General features: G+C 35.3%; 1 protein-coding gene across 1 annotated transcript in view; it reads left to right on the forward strand.

Moving 5' to 3' along the window:
• ADGRV1 (adhesion G protein-coupled receptor V1) overlaps positions 1–20,823 on the forward strand; it is a 253,152-nt gene that overhangs the window by 99,857 nt on the left and 132,472 nt on the right. The window contains exons 70-82 of the mRNA XM_042866113.1: positions 1,105–1,254; positions 1,955–2,428; positions 3,146–3,289; positions 5,070–5,241; positions 5,611–5,746; positions 7,364–8,211; positions 9,434–9,551; positions 10,328–10,499; positions 12,218–12,460; positions 16,511–16,918; positions 17,848–18,032; positions 19,228–19,477; positions 19,631–19,770. Coding sequence (XP_042722047.1) covers positions 1,105–1,254; positions 1,955–2,428; positions 3,146–3,289; positions 5,070–5,241; positions 5,611–5,746; positions 7,364–8,211; positions 9,434–9,551; positions 10,328–10,499; positions 12,218–12,460; positions 16,511–16,918; positions 17,848–18,032; positions 19,228–19,477; positions 19,631–19,770 — 3,440 coding nt within the window. The remainder of the gene's footprint in view (positions 1–1,104; positions 1,255–1,954; positions 2,429–3,145; positions 3,290–5,069; positions 5,242–5,610; positions 5,747–7,363; positions 8,212–9,433; positions 9,552–10,327; positions 10,500–12,217; positions 12,461–16,510; positions 16,919–17,847; positions 18,033–19,227; positions 19,478–19,630; positions 19,771–20,823) is intronic.

The following is a 20,823-nucleotide window of genomic DNA, read 5'->3' on the forward strand; positions in this document are numbered from 1 at the left end:
TGTTGGCTGTATTGATTTTTCTGGCCAGTGTTGTAATGTATTGATGGATTTAACTCCTTTTTCTACAGGTTTTCTGAAGGTTGTCCTTCAGAGACTTAGATTTATTCCTTGAAATGAAATGCATACCAATGCATACCGTATTTCACCTTGCATACGAATAAATTGTTTTCTCCATAGGCACCAGTGTTTGTGCAGAGCTAATCCAAGGCAGAAGTCTTTGATTCTTTGTACAGCCTTTATGTCTGGTGAAACTACATAAGTGTATAAGAATACAAAAATAATCAAAATATTTACTAATTGGATTTCTAGTTCTTTGTGTACTATTACCTTGTTTCTCTCCAAGTGTTCAGAAGATAAATAAAGAAGCTTTAGAGGATAGTTTGGATTCATGGTAAAAACTTTGGAATAAATTTGCAGCAATGAATTATTATAAATACAATTGTCTGTTTGTGTCTTTTGACCCATCAAACAGGTTGGACAGTTTTGAGTTCACTGAAAACTGAAAAGAGGACACTGTTGCTTTCTCTATTGTGTCTTAATCTTATCTCCATGGGATACTCTTTCCTAGTTCTTTCAAAAATTAATTTATTCTCTCAAATATGTTTTAACCATTTACAATACACAAGCTGTTATTGTTAAGTGAGGCTTGAGTAGACAGAACTGTCATTGCCGTTTGTTTTCATAGGAAGTTTCAATTAATGAAAGATAAAGATGCTTGTGTATTTACTGAGTACATCAAATTTCGATTCGTATTTAATTTAGAGCTTGCTCAGACTTCTTCAGGTATCACTGTAGGATCTCGCAAATCAGCAAGTTATCCACAGATCTCTTACAACTCTCTTACAATCTTGTATGTGTGCGGGAGAGAATGTGGTCTTGATATCACTCCCTTCTGATACCCTGATGCTCCTGTATTCTGTTTCTTAAATTCTTCTCACAGACTCTGTTAACTTCTACTGAACTCTTGAATATTCAGATGAGATAAGTCAATAGGAAGAGTTAGTGGATATATGCTCTGTAGCACAATGAAAAATTTAATGATTTTAGCAAGAATATAGCTCATTCTGCATTTCTAATTTTGTTGTTGTTGTTTGCTGTTTACAGATACAGAAGTTTGGTGATCCCAATGGAATTGTACAGTTTGCTTCTGAATCATTATTTGAGCAAAACTATACAGAGCCCTCAGCACTGGAAGGACCACGAAGTATTACACTGTTTCTCAGACGAGTTCAAGGCACTTTGGGAAACATAACGGTATTCTCATTCTTATTTCTTTTTCTAATAAGAGTGCACTCTGAAATGATCTGCATAATAATCTGAAATGTGAACATATAAAGAACAGAGGCAATATATATATTTATATATATATTTCTGTTTCTTTCAATTGTTTGTTGCTCCAATGCATTTTTGTAATGTTGCCTTTCAGACTGAATTTAGCAAGGGGTTCAGCTTAATTGTCTGTGGTTTGAAAAGTCATATTCAGTCTCCTCACTTATAGAGAGAAAAGAAATATAGCATTGTAGTTGTCTCTTTTCTTTCTGGTGCCATCTTCATTTGGTTTTGTTGGGAGAGGAGAGTATATTTTTATAGTGAACTTTCTTTGAGAACATCAAAATTTACCTTTTTTCCAGCTGTATTTAGAAGGTAAGTGCCAACTATTTTGGTCCACCACTCTCAGTGCTATTTGGCTGAAGTATTTTTGAGGTCTGTGTTTTAACAATTATTTAATTGCTGTTTATTTATTTATTTTATTCTAATTAATGCATGAATATGCTGTATTAAATGAGGATTCTTGACAAATTTCTATTCTAAAGAAACTTGGAGAGAGGACAGACAGCAAAGATATTACGGTGTCAAAAACATAAGCAATTTTTAAACATGGTTCAAAGTGTATGTATGTTTCTGATTCTGTGTGTAACTTTGTTTTCTTTTGCTTTTTTTTAACTCATCTTAGGTTCACTGGAAGTTATATAGTGAATTTGACATGACAGGTGACTTTCTTACAACAGAGGGATCTGTTGTCATTGCTGACAAACAGAGTAAAGCAGAAATAATTATCTACCTGTTACCTGATGATGTTCCTGAACTGGATGAGAACTACATAGTTCAACTGATTTCAGTAGAAGGTGGAGCAGAACTAGATGATGATAAAAGAATTTCAAAAATAAATGTTTTTGCAAATGATGATCCCCATGGAGTATTTGCCTTGTACTCTGATCAGCAGTCAGTATTGGTTGAGAAAGACCTTGATCGGTATGTTCAGATTAATGTAACTCGGCATGCTGGGACATTTGGAGAAGTGGTCATTGAATACCAAATCTTGTCTCATCAAGAAAAAGAACTAATTGCACCTGAAAATGAGAGGGGATATCTCACCATAAAAGATGGTGCCAGCTTTGGTGTGAAAAGAGTGCCAATAAGCAGCCAGGTCTGTATAATGCTTTTAGATCCTTAGATATCTAGTATCTATGCAAATGTGCCGGAATGAGTTGCTATACTCTCAGCAGTATCCACTATGAAGAAAGAGCAAAGAAGACATTTTAAACCTTATGTATATCCTATTTCTGGGAAGAAGTGGACTTGAATATTGTGTTTTCAGAGGATATTTGCAAAATCACTTCTATGCATATGTTGATACAGTTTGTTTCCATCACTGATCTTCATTATTATGATTTCCATATTTTATTATCTTATGCATCAGAAAATACTTTCTCAAGTTTCCGTTTTGGATTGTCAGTAGTGATCTGTTGCTGCTGACATATAAAGCAGCAGATATATTTGTTGTCAGCATTGTCAGGTTATTTGGTATACCTAGAAAAGAGTTACATTCATAATGTGGTGAACAGTAAAGATAAAAAGTGAGCTGAGCCCCGCTTTTCCATTTACAATTTATTAAAATGACAATAAATGCTTTGCAAGTTCAGAGTTCAACAAACTACTGGTCAATCACATTTTCAATATTGATGTTTTACCTGTAGTTCTTTTGTGCAAGATAACAAAATGCTAGTCTTGAAAACACTGCTTTTGTATGTAAGTAGAACAAAAGTTGCTCATCAACCTGCTACTTAATTTTTTGAACTGGTGGATATCATGCTTTTTCTGGAATTAATTTTCTACTTTTTAAATTAAATTTTCCCGTTTTTAGGCATTCCTTTTATTGGGCTTGAATTTTACCCTGGAACTGATTAATGTAAGCCTGGCTAGGGAAAGTGCCAAGGATGTGCCTAAAATATTAGGAAAAGCAAAGTCAGCTGTTGTGCTTGTTCCTGCAGAAGCTGCCAATTCACAGGTCAGTATAATATATCAGGCTGCAGTATAACATTCCTACCACGCTTCATTCAAAAGATAAGCGCAGTTACAATTCAGTTTGCTCCTTAAAGTTTTTTTCATTGCTACCAATTTAATGACTGACAAGACTTTTGTAATTTTTATACTATGTACTTTTCTGGATACACAGTTTTTAATTTTTATAGAAATGTGTTAATACTGCAAGAAAATGTCCCTCCAACCAATAATTTTGATGTATCTGTGTATTTAAAGCAACAGTAAATAATGTAAATATTACAGTTAATTTATGCTATTCATTCTGAAAGTAATGCCTCCTATTTATTTTGTGGCAACTACAACAGATACATACAACACAATTACCTTTTTTGGTAGAGCATGTTCTCAGCTACAACACACTATTTTTCAACATAGTCACCATGATTATCTGATCTGCACAGATGAGCTGATTGAGATGCTCTTTATTTTGTGATGTGACAACTGTGCATGGCCATCCAGAACATGGCTTGTCTTTCAAATTGCTGCTGCCACTGCTGAAGGGTACCACCTGGCCATCATTGTGCTCACGCTCACTGTTTGGTCTCCATAAATGTTCAGCAAGCATCAATAAATGTCAGTGGATGTTTCTTTTTCTGCATGGAAGAATTCAGCGACACACAGTGAAGTATTTGTTTCACTAATACTTCCATGTCAGATGCCATTCTGCCTGACTGCCCCTCTGCTGCCATCTGTCACAGTTACACGGCAGCATGTAATGGGATGTTGGCAGGAAGGTTCAACCTGCATGGCCATACCACCGACATCTGCCTCTGATATCATGGGCTGACATAATAAAATGGGAGGCATTGCTTTCAGAACAGAACATATATTTTTCTTTACGCTAAATGAATATTCTGAGATTTAAAAGGCAAGAAGTTATTCTGAACTAATTCTGCATTTACATAAGGCAGCCGCAAAGTAGATAACAACTATATAGTAGCTTATGCTAGAAGATGTAGAAATCATGCTGGTTTTTAATGCAGTTGGCAATACATTTGGCTAATCACAGTGTGAGAAATTCTAACTTTGCCCACTTCATATGACAGTGAGAAAAGAGAATTTGTCTATTCAAATATAGTATATGTGCTTCAGATGATTTCTTATGTATCAGGCAATGATAATGGAATTCTTAAATTTTCAGTTTTTATTAAGTAATTTTATTTGTCTTAAAGCCCTAATATTTCTTTTAATTTCTAATTAAACTTAAAACTCTATCAGTATTATTTACTTCAATATTGTTTCTGACAATGCTTATCCAGTAACTGCTTTTAGAATGTGAGAATTATCCTTTTAACCTAATCTGCTGCTTAAAGAAAAGTAGATTATGCCAGCAAGAATATTCTGTTAAAGTTATTATATGGCAGTAATTTATTTGCACTGGATACACAGTTATTGATTCTATCTCTGTGCACACACATGTGTATATATGTTCACTACTATAGCTATTACTGTGAACATCATGGACAGGTTATGTTTTTCTTTTAATGTTTTCAGTAGAGAAATCCAAGTCATATTAGTTCTTTTCTCTGAGATTTAATTTTCAAAAATCTCAGAATTAAAAAATTATTGTAGATTTTTTAAGGAATTGAGTGTGTGCGTATCTGTTCATATACTTTAAATTTGCATCACAACTACATGTAAAATGATTGTGAAATAGCTGTTTTAAAATATATAGTGTGCTTGCACATGTGTTATTGCCTATTCTTACTCCATTTTCTGTAAGAAAATCTGTTATGTTTCCCCAGGTTGGCTTTGAATCTGTGATTTTACAACTTACAAATATTGTAGCAGGAACAGGTCAGGCTGTCATAACCAGAAAAGGAGTTTATGGCTCTGTAACAGTTAACTGGATTTCAGGATACCCACCAGAACTAACCACTGACTTCATTCAGCCAGGCAATATTACTCCTCCTTTTGGTAAGTGCTTGTCCGAGGAAGGAGGTATGACAGTTGCATAACTGTTTTTCTTATTGGTATCTGTAAATATTTCCTATATTAATAAAGTCTCAATAGAAAATAATTGTATGGTCTGCTTTTTATTTGCATGCAGTTTGTTTCATTCATGAGTAGAGGAAGAACTAAATGTCATTGATGCCCATCTGTGAGGTAATCATAATGCTATGCCCTGATGGACAACTTTGTATAGGAAAGACTGTTAACCAATTTATTGTTGCTAAATGGAGTGGAATTGTCATTGCAAAGCCTATCTCAGCATATATTCAGGTGGAATGAGAATTTCTATTTAATGACTTTGAACTGTGCCCTCTCCTCTTTCTTTTTCTTCAGGTATTGTTCTGTTTTCCTCTGGTGATCAAAGTAAAGTAATCTCATTTCAGGCTACTCCAGATATAAATAAACGTGAGTCATTTGCCATCTCTTTAACAGAAGTGCACAGCAATGTGTCTGGTGGGGCTCAACTGAGGTAAGGTTATTACTTTAAATTTTTAGTTTCACAGATACTGGAAGAATTATTATCTGTATACAGGATTATGCCTTATAAAAACCACTTTTAAGTTATAAACAGATAGAAAGAGTAGTGCTTTTTTTGATGAATTTGTAAGTCTTGTTTCAGTTCCACAGATCCAATATTACCAGAACTGACGCTTCTCTCAAATTCCAGTGTATTTCATGCCAGGAGGATGCAGGGTATCCAGAATGTGTCTCAAATCATAGGGACAGTTAAGAAAATGAAGAACCAAGATCAACAACTTTAGCCAGGAAGCTGAAGAATGTTTTCATTAGTCTCCCTAGAAAATAGTAATAAGGTGTTCTTAGGTGACAAAATGCTATTTCAAATAAATTGAAACAAAAAAAAAACGTTCAGAAAATGCTTCATTTATATTAAAAAATATTTTTCTTCTTAAAAATAGAACTATTCCATTTAATATAGTCTTCCATCTCAAATAGATTGTTACCGATTCTTCAAACTATTTTATTTTCGTTCTTCCTTATTTATTGATAGCTAAAAGTGGTATAAAATGAATGGACATAGAGCTACACCGTGTATGGAGAAAGGTATTTGCTTCTCCACATTACAATTATACCGGCAAGTCAGAAGGAAGTAAGGAATGAACTGGATGACTAAACTCCCTGGACAGACTCATTCTCCTAGGCTTGTATGTTCTGTGGACTGGTGTCCTCAGAGCACCTATTTAACATGTGAGTTAAAAATCTTGAGTGTACAAGAATGATGTTTTTAGAAAACTTAACACTAGATCCCACAGGAGGCAAAGCTGATAATTTTAACTCCCTTAGTGATGAAAAGTGTCTAGTTTGTTAATGAAAATCACATACTGTAATTGTACTGCTAATTGGTAGCCTATAGCGCTGAATACTGGGTCAGTTACAGCAGAAATGTAAGGCCCAAAGTTTAGTAAAGGCCTTTTTGGAAGCAGATTATCACAGTTTTCAACTTCATGCGTTTTATTTCTTACAATAAGGGTATAGATTTAGTATGAATATAGTAGAGTTCAAACTGATACTTATTAATGGTGCTCAAATCTGGAAAAAAAAAAAAAAGTATGACTAATATTGAGAGGGTATGGTTAATAGTTCAAAATCCCACTGTAAGTCTTCAAATAGATTCTATCTGCTCCCTGGCTAAAATGGTAGATCTACTATCATCAGTGTAGTCCACAATTTTCATTTTCTACAGGAAGTTTGTTCTATAGTTATGACTGGCATTTCTCTGAAAGGCTGTATTGTAATGTATCTCCCTGCTTTTTGTCCACAATAGAAAAAATTATAGCTGTTTTTCCCTCTCCATTTTCTCATGAAGTCCTTCCTTAATATATCCTTTATTCTGTGTTAAATGAGATTGTATTAAGCCTATGAAAGGCTGTGTGGCAATGTTTTAAAACAGTGTTTTAAAAAAATCTATTTACATATTACCTTGTATAGTTGCTGTCTCTTCCCTCAAGTGTTACAAATTTTTCTTTTAGTTCAATTTCTTACAGTGTTCACTGGAAACTATTCTGTGTCTTCTAAATTTCTTATTTCCTGTTTGATCATTCAATTTGCAATATCTGTTCTTTTTCAGATCAGGATTTACAATAGCTGAAATTGAGCCATTGGGGATATTCCAGTTTGCTTTTAACTCAACATTCATTTCAGTTGAAGAAGATGTTGAGTCAGTCACACTACATGTCCAAAAACTGTTTGGATTTCGAAGTAATGTCACTAAATTGACATATCAGACTACTCCAGGAAGTGCCAAACCACTAGAGGACTTTAGGCCTATTCATAATGGGGAGCTTATATTTGCACATTTTCAGACAAATGCCATGATAGAAATATCAATAATTGATGACACTCTTTCTGAAATTGAGGAATATTTTTTTGTAAATTTGACTGCTGTTGAAATTTTGGATTTTCAACCTGCTAAAATTGACTGGAGTCCACGTTTAAATCCAGCTTTCAGTGTTGCAACAATTAATATCCTGGCTAATGATATTCTTCATGGAATACTAAGTTTGGGGCCAGAGTTTATTTATGTTGAAGAAGATGCAATCAATAATACTCTCAACACAGTGATAATTAATATCAGAAGGACCCAGGGGTTTACTGGCGATATTGAAGTAACCATTAAAACCTTTGGAGGAATAAGTGCACAGAGTGGAGTAGATCTATATCCTTTTGAAAATGTTTATGGAAAATCAAACTATACGTGGGCAAATGAAGGAGAAGATTTTGAGGAACAGTCAGTCTCTCTGACTTTGCTGGATGGAGTAAGAGAAAGCAAGGTGTCCATAAAAATTTTTGATGATGATGAGCCTGAAGGACAGGAATTGTTTTATGTTTTCCTCTCAGATCCTAAACATGGAGCTCAGATTGTGAAAGGAAAGGATGAATATGGATTTGCTGCTTTTGCAACTGTGATTATTGCAGGTACCAGTTTATTTTGTTTTCCTCCTCTAAATAAGTAAATGTATTGGAATTAAATAATAGTAAATATCTATAGGTACTTCTCAAAGTATTTATGTGAACTTTGGCTTTTTTCTTGGAAAATAAACAGGGTATTATGTTGTCAAATCTTGACTTTTTCAGTTTGGAGAAAACATCTAATATACTAAAGCCCAATATGCATCCATTAGCAATTTAGCTCAAAATACGCTTGTAGATGCTGCTCATCTCTGCTCGCATTCCTATCATGAAGGGAAAGGCTAAGTTTTAGTGGTTTTGTCTTATATGTAGTGGCACTGCATTTTTGGTGTTTTTCGTTTTTTGTGTTTTTTTTCCTATTGTCACTTCCACAATGCCTGATGCTTTATGAGGTATAAAAATAACAGGGAAAGTGTTTCTGTATTTTGATACTGTTTAAGCTCTGTTTCGGGCTTTGGTTGGTTGGTTGGTTTTTTGCTTGTTTTCTCCTTTGCTGCTTTTCTGAAGCTATTTACGTTCTAATGAGAACAACACAGTATTTTCCAGCTCTCTAGTTTCATACATTGAATTAAAGAGAAGAAGAAAACAAATTACAAATATGGGAAAATAACTGAATTCAAGGTAGTGGGTGGGTGGAATAAGAAAGGTGAAGTCATGCCCTTGGAATCTTTACAGGTCATAGGAAGCATAACCAACTATGACAAAGTTACAATCTAGAGGTACAACGAAGACAATTTCTGTTTAGAAAAAACAGTTATAAGTTCTAAGTAGACATGTTATAACTGGAGTGGGTATCTCTTAGGGTGATTCTAAATAAAGTTTATGAAACTGTTCTTGATTACTTTAACACCTAGCCTCTTGATATCAGAGGACAGAAATTCAGTCAGTTCGCTGATGACTGGTGAAAATATAGATTTATGTTCACAGATGGTACCAGGATTCTCGTAAGAAATTTACTTTCAAAGGAATTCTGTAGGTTAAAATACATAAAGTGCAGAAATGCCAACATGTGAATTTGGAGATAAATAAGGAATGTACATAAAGAAGAGTAATACTAAAGGAAATTTTCTTGAGGCATCCTACAGTAGTCCTTTAAAGCATACTTTTGGTACCCATTTTTTAATCTTTTTTTTTTTTTTTTTTTTTTTTTTTTTTTTGAGAAAAAAGTATAATTTAATCCCAACTTAATTTCCTAGCTAATTAATTTCATGGGCTGTTTCCTATATAGGAAGTGATCTTCAGAATGGCATTTTGGGATTCATTCCAGAAGTACAAAGTGGTCTTATACTTGATGAAGACTCAGAAAACAGAGAGGTGCTGCTGGTCGTTGCAAGGCAATCGAACAGGTGCAGACAGACACTGATTCAAGTACTCTGCGTATATTCTGTGTTAAATCAAGGGTGCTGCTGGTAGTGGAAGAGGTTATTGTAGAATTTTTAAATTAGTTTTTGCCTTCCAGTTCATTTAATAATTTCCCAGATTTTTGCAAACAGGTGTTAATATGATTAGGTCTGTCACTGCACTTCTATTAAACAAAAAAGGGAAACCTCACTATGTGGCTGCTGTGTGGATGTGAAAGTTTTGCTTAGGTTAAGGATTTGCACTGCTGAAAGTGAAATTGAAATTCTCATCTTCCTGCGTAGTATATAGAGGGTATGAATATTTGAATGAGTAATTAACACGGTGCCTAAGTGTTAGAACTATACTTGTGTCTTGAGTAGCACAGACTGTATTTTTTCTAATGTATGCATTTGTTGTACATTTATATGTACTTTAAACAAATATCCTCAAATGTTCTATGTTCCTCAGATTTACAGGAAAGTCAGATTCTGACTGGTTTTCCAGACAATTGATTACCATAGTATTAAAGAAACTAATTGAGTACATCCTTGAATTTCAGACACCAGTGTCTGTTTTGCAGTTGATACCATGTTTTCTAAAGGAAAAGTTAAGAAGAATGTGGGTGTTCATCATTGCTTTATTTCCTTCCCGTGTTATTTTTTGTATGCATACATTTTTTTCTGTGCATATTTCAGAAGAAGTATTTACAGAGTTTTCCATCCTAAGTCAGCTTGTTGCTTTGTTCATTTTGAATACGTTTATTCTTTAAATTTGGTTATAGGGCATTTGAAGATGTGAAGGTCTTTTGGCGTGTGACATTTAATGAAACAAGCGCTGTCCTTCTGAAAGATGGTGTGAATTTGGAGAACGAACTTGTGTCTGTGCTGGGATCCACTACTTGCATGGCAGGCCAAACAATGTGCAACATCTCAATTGAAATAAAACCTGATAATGTAAGTAGTTAGTGTACATTTAGGTACAGCACAGTGTCACTGAATTGTGATTTATCAAGATGAAAAAATAAATCTCTGGTACTAAGGAACTGATGCATAAGATGTGGCTTGAAAACAACATCCACTCAGTTTCTCAGTTTCTCAGTAAATAAAACAGATTTTATTTACAAGTTTTTACTGCCTCCATTGTGATTGGTTAAAATTCAGAAAAGAGTTGAGTATTTAATTTGAAGAGTAAACTACAGGTCTCACTTTCCACATAACTATAGGAAAAAACAGGAAGGTGTCATTTCACTGAAACATTCATTCATATGCTAAATTCTCAACCTTCACACAGAAAATTTTTTAACTGTCAAACACTCATTTGTGTGATTTTTATGAACCATATCCTATTAAAAAAAATCCTATTAAAAAATAATAATGTCCACCAAAAAACTTCTAGTACAACTTCTACGTATTTTTTTTTACTTAAGTCTCACATGATGATCTGTGAATGCTAGTCAATGACAGAACTACGTAAGAACTCAACATCTGAAAATCTGTACATATCCAGGTTGAGAGTAGTGAAGTCTGGTTTAGGAGCCATCATCCACTGGAACCATTTAGCATTTGCCAGTTGGGTATGCGTAAGCCTAACTGCCTTGAGAGGCCAGCTGAAAGTCAAAAACTCAGCTATCATTTAATTAAAACAAAACACAACATTCAGTCACTGTTGTTGAAGATAAGAGGATCACTGCAGTAATTGTAATAGAGCAATTACTTAAGAAATGTGGGATTAATGTTTCTCATTCTTACAGTGTGTTCAAAAAGTTTGAAACTTCCCAGGAAATTATCCTAGCAGCTGGGCTAGTGTCAAAACTGAAGCATGGGGAACAGAAAAGAAGTTTTCCTCCATTTTTCTGACTACTTTCTACAGTGTTGTGCAAGAGGTAGAAAACAATAAGGATACATAGTCATAGTTCACGAAGAGAGCCATCTTCCTTCTTCAGATGTTATTCTTAAATTAAAGAGCAAATTAATAAAATATATACAGTAGTGAATCACAGGTTGCTTAGTTTAATGGAGAGACATGATTCTTGATTCATGATTCACAACTGTGCAGCAGTTGCAGAGACATGCAACTCAAATGCATGCTAATCTACCAGTTGCTGATGGAAGTCAAAAGGTTCCTGTGGCATTCCGATAAATTAGAGCCTGCCATCCATTAGTCAAGATAATTCTATTTAAAGAATGACTTAAGAATTACTTAACAACAACTTAATTAAAAATATATGCTATTTAACCCCCAGTATCTTGCTCCTATGTATTTTTTCCACAGGTAATTAGGCGTGACATGTTTTTTGTAAGGCAAGAAGAAAGTGCACATTTCTCAGAAAACGTATTGCACATGTAACTCCATAATCTGGAAAGTGGAGCTCTGAAAGAATTTACTATAATGTCTTATAGCAAAAATATCAATAACTGTAATGTATAAACAGCTGCTTTACTGCAGTCATCGGATGAAACCTCAGATGTCACTATTGCACGTGACAATGTGGTGCCTATTGCAACATTATTTTGAGGGTATGCTTTGTCATACTGCATCTTGCAATAAAATTGTTTGTGATAAGTGTTAGTGCAAGTAATTCACTGCATATAAAAAAAAAGTATACACTTTCTAAAGCTTGTAGAAATTAACAGATCCTTTAATGATATGAAAAATTGTTCCTTGTTTACAGGTACCTGAATTTGAAACATACTTTTTTGTTGAGCTGTATGCTGTAAGTGCAGGAGCTGCATTGAACAGCAGTGCCAGATTTGCATTTGTAACAGTTCTTGAAAGTGATGCACCTCATGGTTTAGTATATTTTGCTGTGGGATCTCGTTTTGCTGTGGCTCATAAGAAAACGACTTTAATCAGTCTGCAAGTGCTTAGAGATTCTAGTACATCGGTAATCACAAAGGTTAGCTACAACATGCAGGTAAGAATGATGTATTATTAAATTGTTGCTTATTCTCTTGAAGTAATTTTGACTGTGATTAACATTTTTTGCAGGAAACAGTCAAATGGTTGCTGCTTGGTAAACTGCTTTATTTGTCCATTAGTAAGGAGATTTGGTTTCATTGCACTGTCAACAGTGATATTGTTCATAGTACTTTCTAGCAGCCTCAAAGAGAATGGTCAGTCAGTCATTAAATATGTTTCATTCTTTGTCCTAAGGTTCTTTTGAAACTCAGTTTTTTGAAGTTTATTTCTCTGAAGCTAATTCTTTATCATGATGGATAAGACTGTAATGATGTAGCTGACCAAACAACATACCTACAGTGTTAGGCCAGAGATCTATTAATGCTTAGTTCAGTCTTAGAAAATGAGAGAGTTCTTTCAGATTTTTTTTCCATGTTCTTGATGTACTAACCATGAAAATTGTTCCTCTGATTGAAAATATTGTCCTTAGGTGAATTTTATCATCCTCATTATTTTTTTCTGTATTTGTAGCTTTAACACAAAAATATCCTATCATTTGCTGACCCTCTTATTTTCAAAGGAATACCTCATTTTCCTTGACAGATGATGAGGATACTCCTCTAATAGAAGTTGCACAGCTCTAAAACCATTTCTTCAAATTCCTTAGGGTTTGACTCCAAAATCAAGCACGGGATGCAAAGAGGGCTCATCTATTGTATTGGGATAGCACTTAGTCTGATCTACTTAGAATATGATGGACTTTATGAAAGAAAAAAAAAAATTCAAGAAACAGTTTTTATAGAAAACATTGTGTGATCAGTATTATTCCATCAGCGTTCTAAGTAAGGGGCTTTGCATTTTGTAGTTGTATTGCGTATGTTTCTATTTTAACTGCATGAGATAATTTGATGCATTCATGCATTATATGCAAGTGAACACTACTTTAGTTAGAATATGCCATTACAAATTCTCATATTCTTTCCAGCCAAGAGGTTATTACCATTTAGATATTTATTCACAAAGGAATTGCTTTTGCCCAGTGGATATGTAGGCTGAAAATAAGGGACAGTTCCTTATAGTTCCTTATCCATTCCCATTTTTTATATAGCAATTCTATTTTAGACAGTTTTAGGTTTGAGGATACATTATACCAGGTATAAAATATGCGACTCTTAGTGGAAACAGACTCTTATCAGTATTGACCACTGGTAATCAGAACTAGTCATTACCACTTATTTCCATATTCCTAACTCTCTGCTGGAAGGGAACAAGGAGGAAACCTCAGGTACTCAACAAGTTCTTTGCCTCAGCATTCACTGGGAATCATGTTTCCTACATCTCTCAAGTCAGTGAACCTCTAGGCAGGGTCTGGCGAGAAAAATTTCTCTGTCCTTAAGAGAAGAGCAAGTGCATGATCACCTCATGAAATTGAATATGTCTATGGGCTCAATGGAATGCATCCCAGGGTCCTGCCGGAACTGGTTGATGTAGTTGCCAAGCCATTCTCCATTATATTGAAAGGCTGTGATTATCAGGTGACTGGAAAAAGGGAAAAATCACTCCCAATTTTAAGATGTGTTGGCAGGGAACTATAGGCCAGTGAGCCTTTCCTCTGTTCTTGGAAAGGTCATGGAATGGTTCCTTCTGGAAGCTATGTTAAGGCAGATGCAAGACAAGGAGCTGATCCAGAACAGCCAGTGTGGCTTCACCAAGGGCAGATCATCCATCACCCAAGTCTGTTGGTCTTCTATGATGGACTGCTGGCATTGGTAGACAAAGGAAAGGCAACTTATGTGGTCTGCCTTGACTGTTGCAAGGCATTTGACGTGGTCCACACTACATGCTTACTGTTGGAGAGAGATGTTGAATAGAGATGGATTTGAAAAATTTAGTATTCAGTGAATAAGGAATTCATTGGATAGCTGCAGCAACGGAGTTGTGGTCAATGGCTTTATGTCCAGGTGAAGGGCATCTGTCAGGGATCCATCTTGGGACTGGTGGTCTTTAACATTTTTATCAGCAACCCAGATAATGGGGTGGGGAGGAGTGCACCCTCAGCAAGTTTGCAAATGACATCCAGCCAAGTGGTGCAGTTGGTAAGATGGAAGGAAGGGATGCCATCCAGAAGGAACTGGACAAGCTCGAAATGTGATCCCCTGTGAATCTAATGAGACTCAGCAAGGCCAAGTGCCACATGTTGCGCTTGGGTTGAAGTGATCTCATATGTCTACAGAATGAGAGAAGAACTCATTGAGAGCAGCCCTGTGGAGGAGGGTTTGGGGGTTCTAGTGGACAAAAAGCTCAATATGAGACAGTAGCGTGCACTTGCAGCCTGGAAGGCTGACAGTATCCTCCTGGGCTGCAACATAAGGGGGATGACCAGCAGGGACAGGGAAGTGATAGTTCCTCTTTACTCTGCTGTGAAGCACCATCTGGAGTACTGCATCCAGGTCTGAGGTCCCCAATACAAGAAGGACATGGAACTCTTGAAAGAAGTCCAGAAGAGGGCCAAGAAAATGATCAGAAGGCTGGAGCACCTCCCCTGTGAAGACGGGTTGAGGGAGCTGGGTTTGTTCAGCTTGGAGAAGAGAGGGCTCTGGGGAGACCTCATTGCAACTTTCCTGTACTTAAGGGGAGCTTATAAACAGGAAGGAGACTAACGTTTTACATGATTTTATAGTAACAGAACAAGGAAGAATGGTTTTAAACTAACAGGAGACTTAGAGTGGATGTTTGGAGGAAATTATTTACTCAGAGGATGGTGAGGCACTGACACAGGCTATCTGGAGAAGTGGTTAGGTACCGCATCCTTGGAGGCATTCATGGCCAGGTTTGATGTGGCTCTGGGCAGACTAGTCTACTAGGTGGCAATCAGCTTGCAGCAGGGAGGTAAATAGTCTTTAAGGCCTCTTACAACCCAAGCCAAGAATTAGAATCCTATGATTTTTATAATTTTCATTAGAATTGACACAGATGATGTGATCTTACTTTAGAGTAGATGTGAACATGTGGACACCACACTGATTCACTCTACTGTTCTCCTGCAAATTCAAAAAATACCTTATTTATTCCATAAGTAAACTTTTCTAGTTAAACCAGAATGTTTTCAAAAGGGGTCTAATACTTCACAAATAAAAATCTTTGCTCTATATAGTAAGAGAGCTTTTCAAGAACACTTGATTTGGGTTATATTCTGTACTTAAAATGACTAAAAACTATTGAAAAGTCATACATTTGAACAGTAGTTCAGAATGTTAGTTTCCACATAAGGAAGGTTTATTATATTACCAGATATAAATTCACAGTTATGGTAACTGACAACGAGAATGTGAAGAATGAAACAGTTCCTACAAACCTCACATAAAGTAAAAAATAATGGTACTTCATGGGGAAATGATGCTGCATAGCACTCCCAGATAAGTTAATCTGTCTGCTTTGTGCATTTATTCTATAAATATTAAATAATAATATATATATTCTATATGTATTCTATATTTATTCTAAAGATTTGTTTTTTTTTACTTTAGTAAACTTTTTTTTTTACTTTTAGTCTTAAATTGATGGTTCTTCTTCAAAGTAGGTATACTGAAATTCAAACTTTTACCAGTTCATATTATTTTTGCCACATATTTCTGGAACATTTACTTTGCATTTGTATAGTTTTTACTTACAGAGTTTTTACTTACTGAATTGATGGCGCTTCATCCTACATGTATAAACTTACATGGATCCTTCTGGAATTCACCTTATTGATTTCTGTTTATCCAGAAAAGCTTTGTGATTATTTTTTTTTCTGGAAAAAGAGAGAGAACCTCTTTACTGATTCGGACATATGTAATTCTTTCTTCTAGGTTCCCAGTGATCAAAAGTGATAGATTTCTGTTTCTGGGACATATTTCATATAATGTAATAGTTATAATCACTCTTAGGAAGTACATTTTGAAAGGAGATTTTGTTTTATTAAACTGAAGTTTACCCACTTAACATATGTTTGTTCAACAGCAGCTTTTTTTGAACAATCTTATCTGTCATCATGTCACCTGAAAGTCTTTTGGTTTGTTTTAAGGAACTGCAAAAGCCTGAAACTGTTGGTCGGACTTTCATATCTCCAGCTATTGCGGGACAAGATTTTGCCAGAGCAGAAGGTCTGCTGACTTTTGAACCTGGGCAAAGAAATAAGTTTCTGGATGTGACCCTTACTCCAAAGACAGCATCATTAAACCCATTTCCTAAACGCTTCCAGGTTGTGCTTTCTAATCCCACAGGAGGTGCCAGAGTAGATGATGTCTATGGTGTTGCTAATGTCACCATTGTCTCAGATATGGGGTCCTTGCCATTCTGGATGCTGATTGATCAACTGCATCAGCCTCTTGATGACGCAGTTTTACAAAGAGTCCTTCAGAATCTGAATGTCAAGGTGGCCGCAGAAACTACTGAAGAACAGCTCACTGCTGTGATGCACGTAATAGATAAGGTAAATGTTTCCTGGTGTTTCTTGAAAAACTAATGACTTCAATAAGTATGATCTATAATAAGATCAAAGTTATAATTCACAACAGGGACCCAGAATTTACTTCCCAGATTGTGGAAGCAAAAATAGAAATCACAGGTACCACAGTCAAGGAAGAAATTTGTTGCTAATGAGGATGATGACAGGAAATCATAGAACAATTAGATTGAGAAAAGCAACCAATATTAATTTTGCATATTTACACATAGCTCACGATTTCCTGCTGTACAGAATTTTATTCAGTGCTATACTTTTAGAGAACTTACTGTTTCTTGAAGGCATCTTTGTTGGTTCTAGCCCTGGCACAATACAGTAAGTTTTTCATAGCTTCTGATGTCAGCACAAGGACAGATCATACCATGGCCAACTGGAGTCCACTGTACTCTTAACTAGGCATATAGCTTGCCTTTACTCTTGCAGTAGCTTTGGAAATCGAGTTGGTGCTATAGTTGGGCACTTTAGCATTGCATTAAATTCTGTAAGAAGTCTGAGTCTAGTAGTCTACTTTTGTGGCATTCTGGCTCTTCTGCACCTCTGGAATAATGCACACAAACTGGAAAACAAGTATGTAGACATTATTGGACGTTATAACACTCTTCATGTCAAAAATTCTCCAAAGGATAACAGTTTTGGTTTTTGAAAGAATGAATACCACATGGGTTCTTTATCAACTCCATTTAGTAAGCATATCTTTATGTAATTTTGTCAGTAGAGTGCTTCTCATATCTTGGTAGCAGCAATTAGAAGTTGAAAAAAGTTTCCTGAACTTTCAGAAATAACGCTGGTAGAGAAACTAAAATGTAGTAAATGATAAAAGAGTTCAGTGTGAGGAAATGTTTTAAGCAGACTTCTGTGCATAGAATGCTGTTCAATATTTTTTTTCTTCACAATAGGTTACAGATATAGGTGACAAACATTTACTCTCTGGTAAAAGTAGAAGTCTTTTCTATGAGATACTCTGTGCTCTCGCTAGTCCAAAACGCAAGGACACACGAGGATATAGCCTGCTTGCTGACGTGACTGAGAAGTTTGCTTTTTCTTTGCTGACTGAGATAATGTGTGGATCACCGGGGGAGAGGTTAGTGAATGTGAATTCATAGTTTTCACTTGAAATATATGACAAAAAATGCTGACACAGACATGAGAACATTTAAGTGGAATTTTTAGATATGGGTGTTGCCTATCATGATGCATTAACGACACTGTGTTGTGCTCTGCAACAGTTGTACAAAATGCAGTATAGGCACTACGACATGGTGTCATAAATAACCTGTGCACTGATACAGGATAGCTGTGAGGATAAGTTAGAAAGTCTCAGACCTGTTCATTAGCTTTAGTTCAAAAACTCTCAGGAAAAAGGACCATTAATATTTTTGGGAAAATAATTTGTAATTACATTGTAGGGAGCTACTTCTAAGGCTTGGGTGAGTGAGAGTAAGGAAGCCACAAGTTTTACTGGCACCTTAATTCTGGGATTCTGTGATTTTTGTCTTTGGTTTTGTTCACTTGAACATTATTTTAAATTATGTTAAATTGCTACCTTGATCTACAAGTGCATAGTATCTTGTGGTCAGACTAATGTGTAGGGGCATTGGCTTTGGAAGTTGGCTTTGGAAGTAGATAATCATCATTTATGAAACAGGTGCTTTTAAACAGTGTGTTTCTCCCACTGAGAATCTGTTAATGACTATCTGTCTGAATTTTAGAGTAAAGGTTTCCCTAATCCACGTCTGTGAATATCAGCATGATTTAGATTCCTATCTCAACTTCTTTTGGAAATGTAATTTTTTTTCCTATTTCTTTCTGTAGGGGGTCTGAGGTCTATCTCAGCATGAAAGGCAGTAAATGACGTAGATACAGATGTTACTCAGAACAGAACTTGCAAGTTACAATTTTTTTTTCTGAGTTTATTTGCGTTATCTACTAGAAGGTCATCAGTTTTGATGTCTCTTCCTTTTGTAGACTCAGTTCCACATCAAGTTATAAAAAGAATAACTTTATTTACCAGGGAGTAATTTTGTTTGTACATCATGATAAACAAAAGCCTGAGGGGAAACAGAGGATTTGGAATATGTAATTACTACATGCATAGATACTTTGTCTAAAATACTTCAGCCTTTCTTTTTTTTTTCAGCAGCTGAAAGTCTATCAAACGTCTTAAAACCTTAAATTATGGAGGAATAATGTATTAATTACAGATACACTTTAGAATCACTCTGTGAAAAGCAGCTGAAGCTCAGTTCCACTTATCTGTTGCTTTTCCATTTTAACAGAGGCAAAAATATCCTTGATAGCTGTCCATACATTGCAATAATGGCTCACAACTGGTATCCTCAGCAAATCAATGGACACAGATTTGATGGAAGAGACGGGGATTCTATTCAAGTGCCTGAGCATTTATTAAAGGTCTCTGTTGTATTATCTCCTCCCCAAGAAGAGAATTGTGAATCTATACAGTTCACAGAATACAGCAGTCAGCAGTGGTTTCTCACTGGAGATAAAGAACTTGCCCTAAAGAACAAGGTTTGAAAATAATACAATTTATTTTTACAATAAATCAACTCAGTTAAAGTACTGCTCAAAACAAACAAGGTTCACTAAAAATAGTGTGTGTGTGTTTCTGAATAAAATGAGATCTGACTGAGGAATTTCAGTAAAATCTGTATTTAATTTCAGGTTTTTTCTATGAGTTTAAAGAGTCAGAGCTCACACCCTTTGAAAGACAGCAATGAAGTAATTTATCGGATTTATGCTACAGGAAGTCGGATTGTTCCACAGAAGTCTCTATGTCTCCTTTGGAATCAGGCTTCAGAAAGGTTATTTTATTCATCTGTTTAATGTTCCAGTGAACCCGTGTATTTGTCTAAAATGTGATAACTGTGATTAGGTCACCTGTAAGTATAAAATTCTTCCCATTTCCTTTTATTTTTTTTTTTTATTTTACTTTTCTAGACATTATAATACTGCACAAAAAATTTTGTACAATAAACTAGGTAATTATTGTAGCTGAGGCATTTCTAAGACTTCTACTTTTAACTTATTTCACCGAATTACCATATGTAAAAATGAGGCAGAACTGACAGGCCATAAATTCCAGAATTGCATTACTTTGTCATTCTTAACATTTTTTACCTCTTTACAGTTGTTTTCAGACAGCACTTAAAATCCATTCTTACAGAAGTAAACTATTAAACATGCTTGTCCAGGGCTGCTTCAAGTCACTGATATACTCATGATATTACTAATTTTGCTGTCATAGAGTCTTTTCTCTGTGTCTATAAGAGAAGTAAATGTATAAGTGAATAAAATAAAACTTTTTAAGGGCACACGTAGGATTTATTTAGACCAGTAATCTGTCTTCCATAGTGGCTCAAAAAGGATGCCTGTGGAAGAGTAAGATCAGAATGATCACGTTTTAGCTCCCCTAATACCACTCTCTGTTACCAGCTACAATGCATATAAGGCTATGATTATTTTTTTTTTACAAAAAAGACACCACCTGCTTGTTCTGAATATCAGTGCTACTAACTTAATGTTTTTCAGAAGAGATGACAAACCTCTCATCATTTTCTGTTCTTACCATACTATTCATACTATTGTAAACAGTGGGACAGTTTTGCTTGTGGTTCTCCAGTGCTCCAATGTTCAGTCTGTGTCTTTCCTATTCACACAAAATAAATTGGTGAATTCAAAGATAATTTTGCTCTGTACTCTGTGAGATCTAATTGTTTTGACTCTTATATCATTAAAATGGCTTGATCAGTCTGAAACTGATATAAACTATTTCTTTGCAGAAGGGAGGGGCAGCAGGATGTACCTATAATCTTCCAATTTATCTAGTTGCTATCATAGACAAGATATACTTTCCA

The sequence above is a fragment of the Lagopus leucura genome, unplaced genomic scaffold (genome assembly GCF_019238085.1).
Source record: "Lagopus leucura isolate 7727_CA_CO unplaced genomic scaffold, USGS_WTPT01 Super-Scaffold_810, whole genome shotgun sequence".
Classification (NCBI taxonomy): Eukaryota; Metazoa; Chordata; class Aves; order Galliformes; family Phasianidae; genus Lagopus; species Lagopus leucura.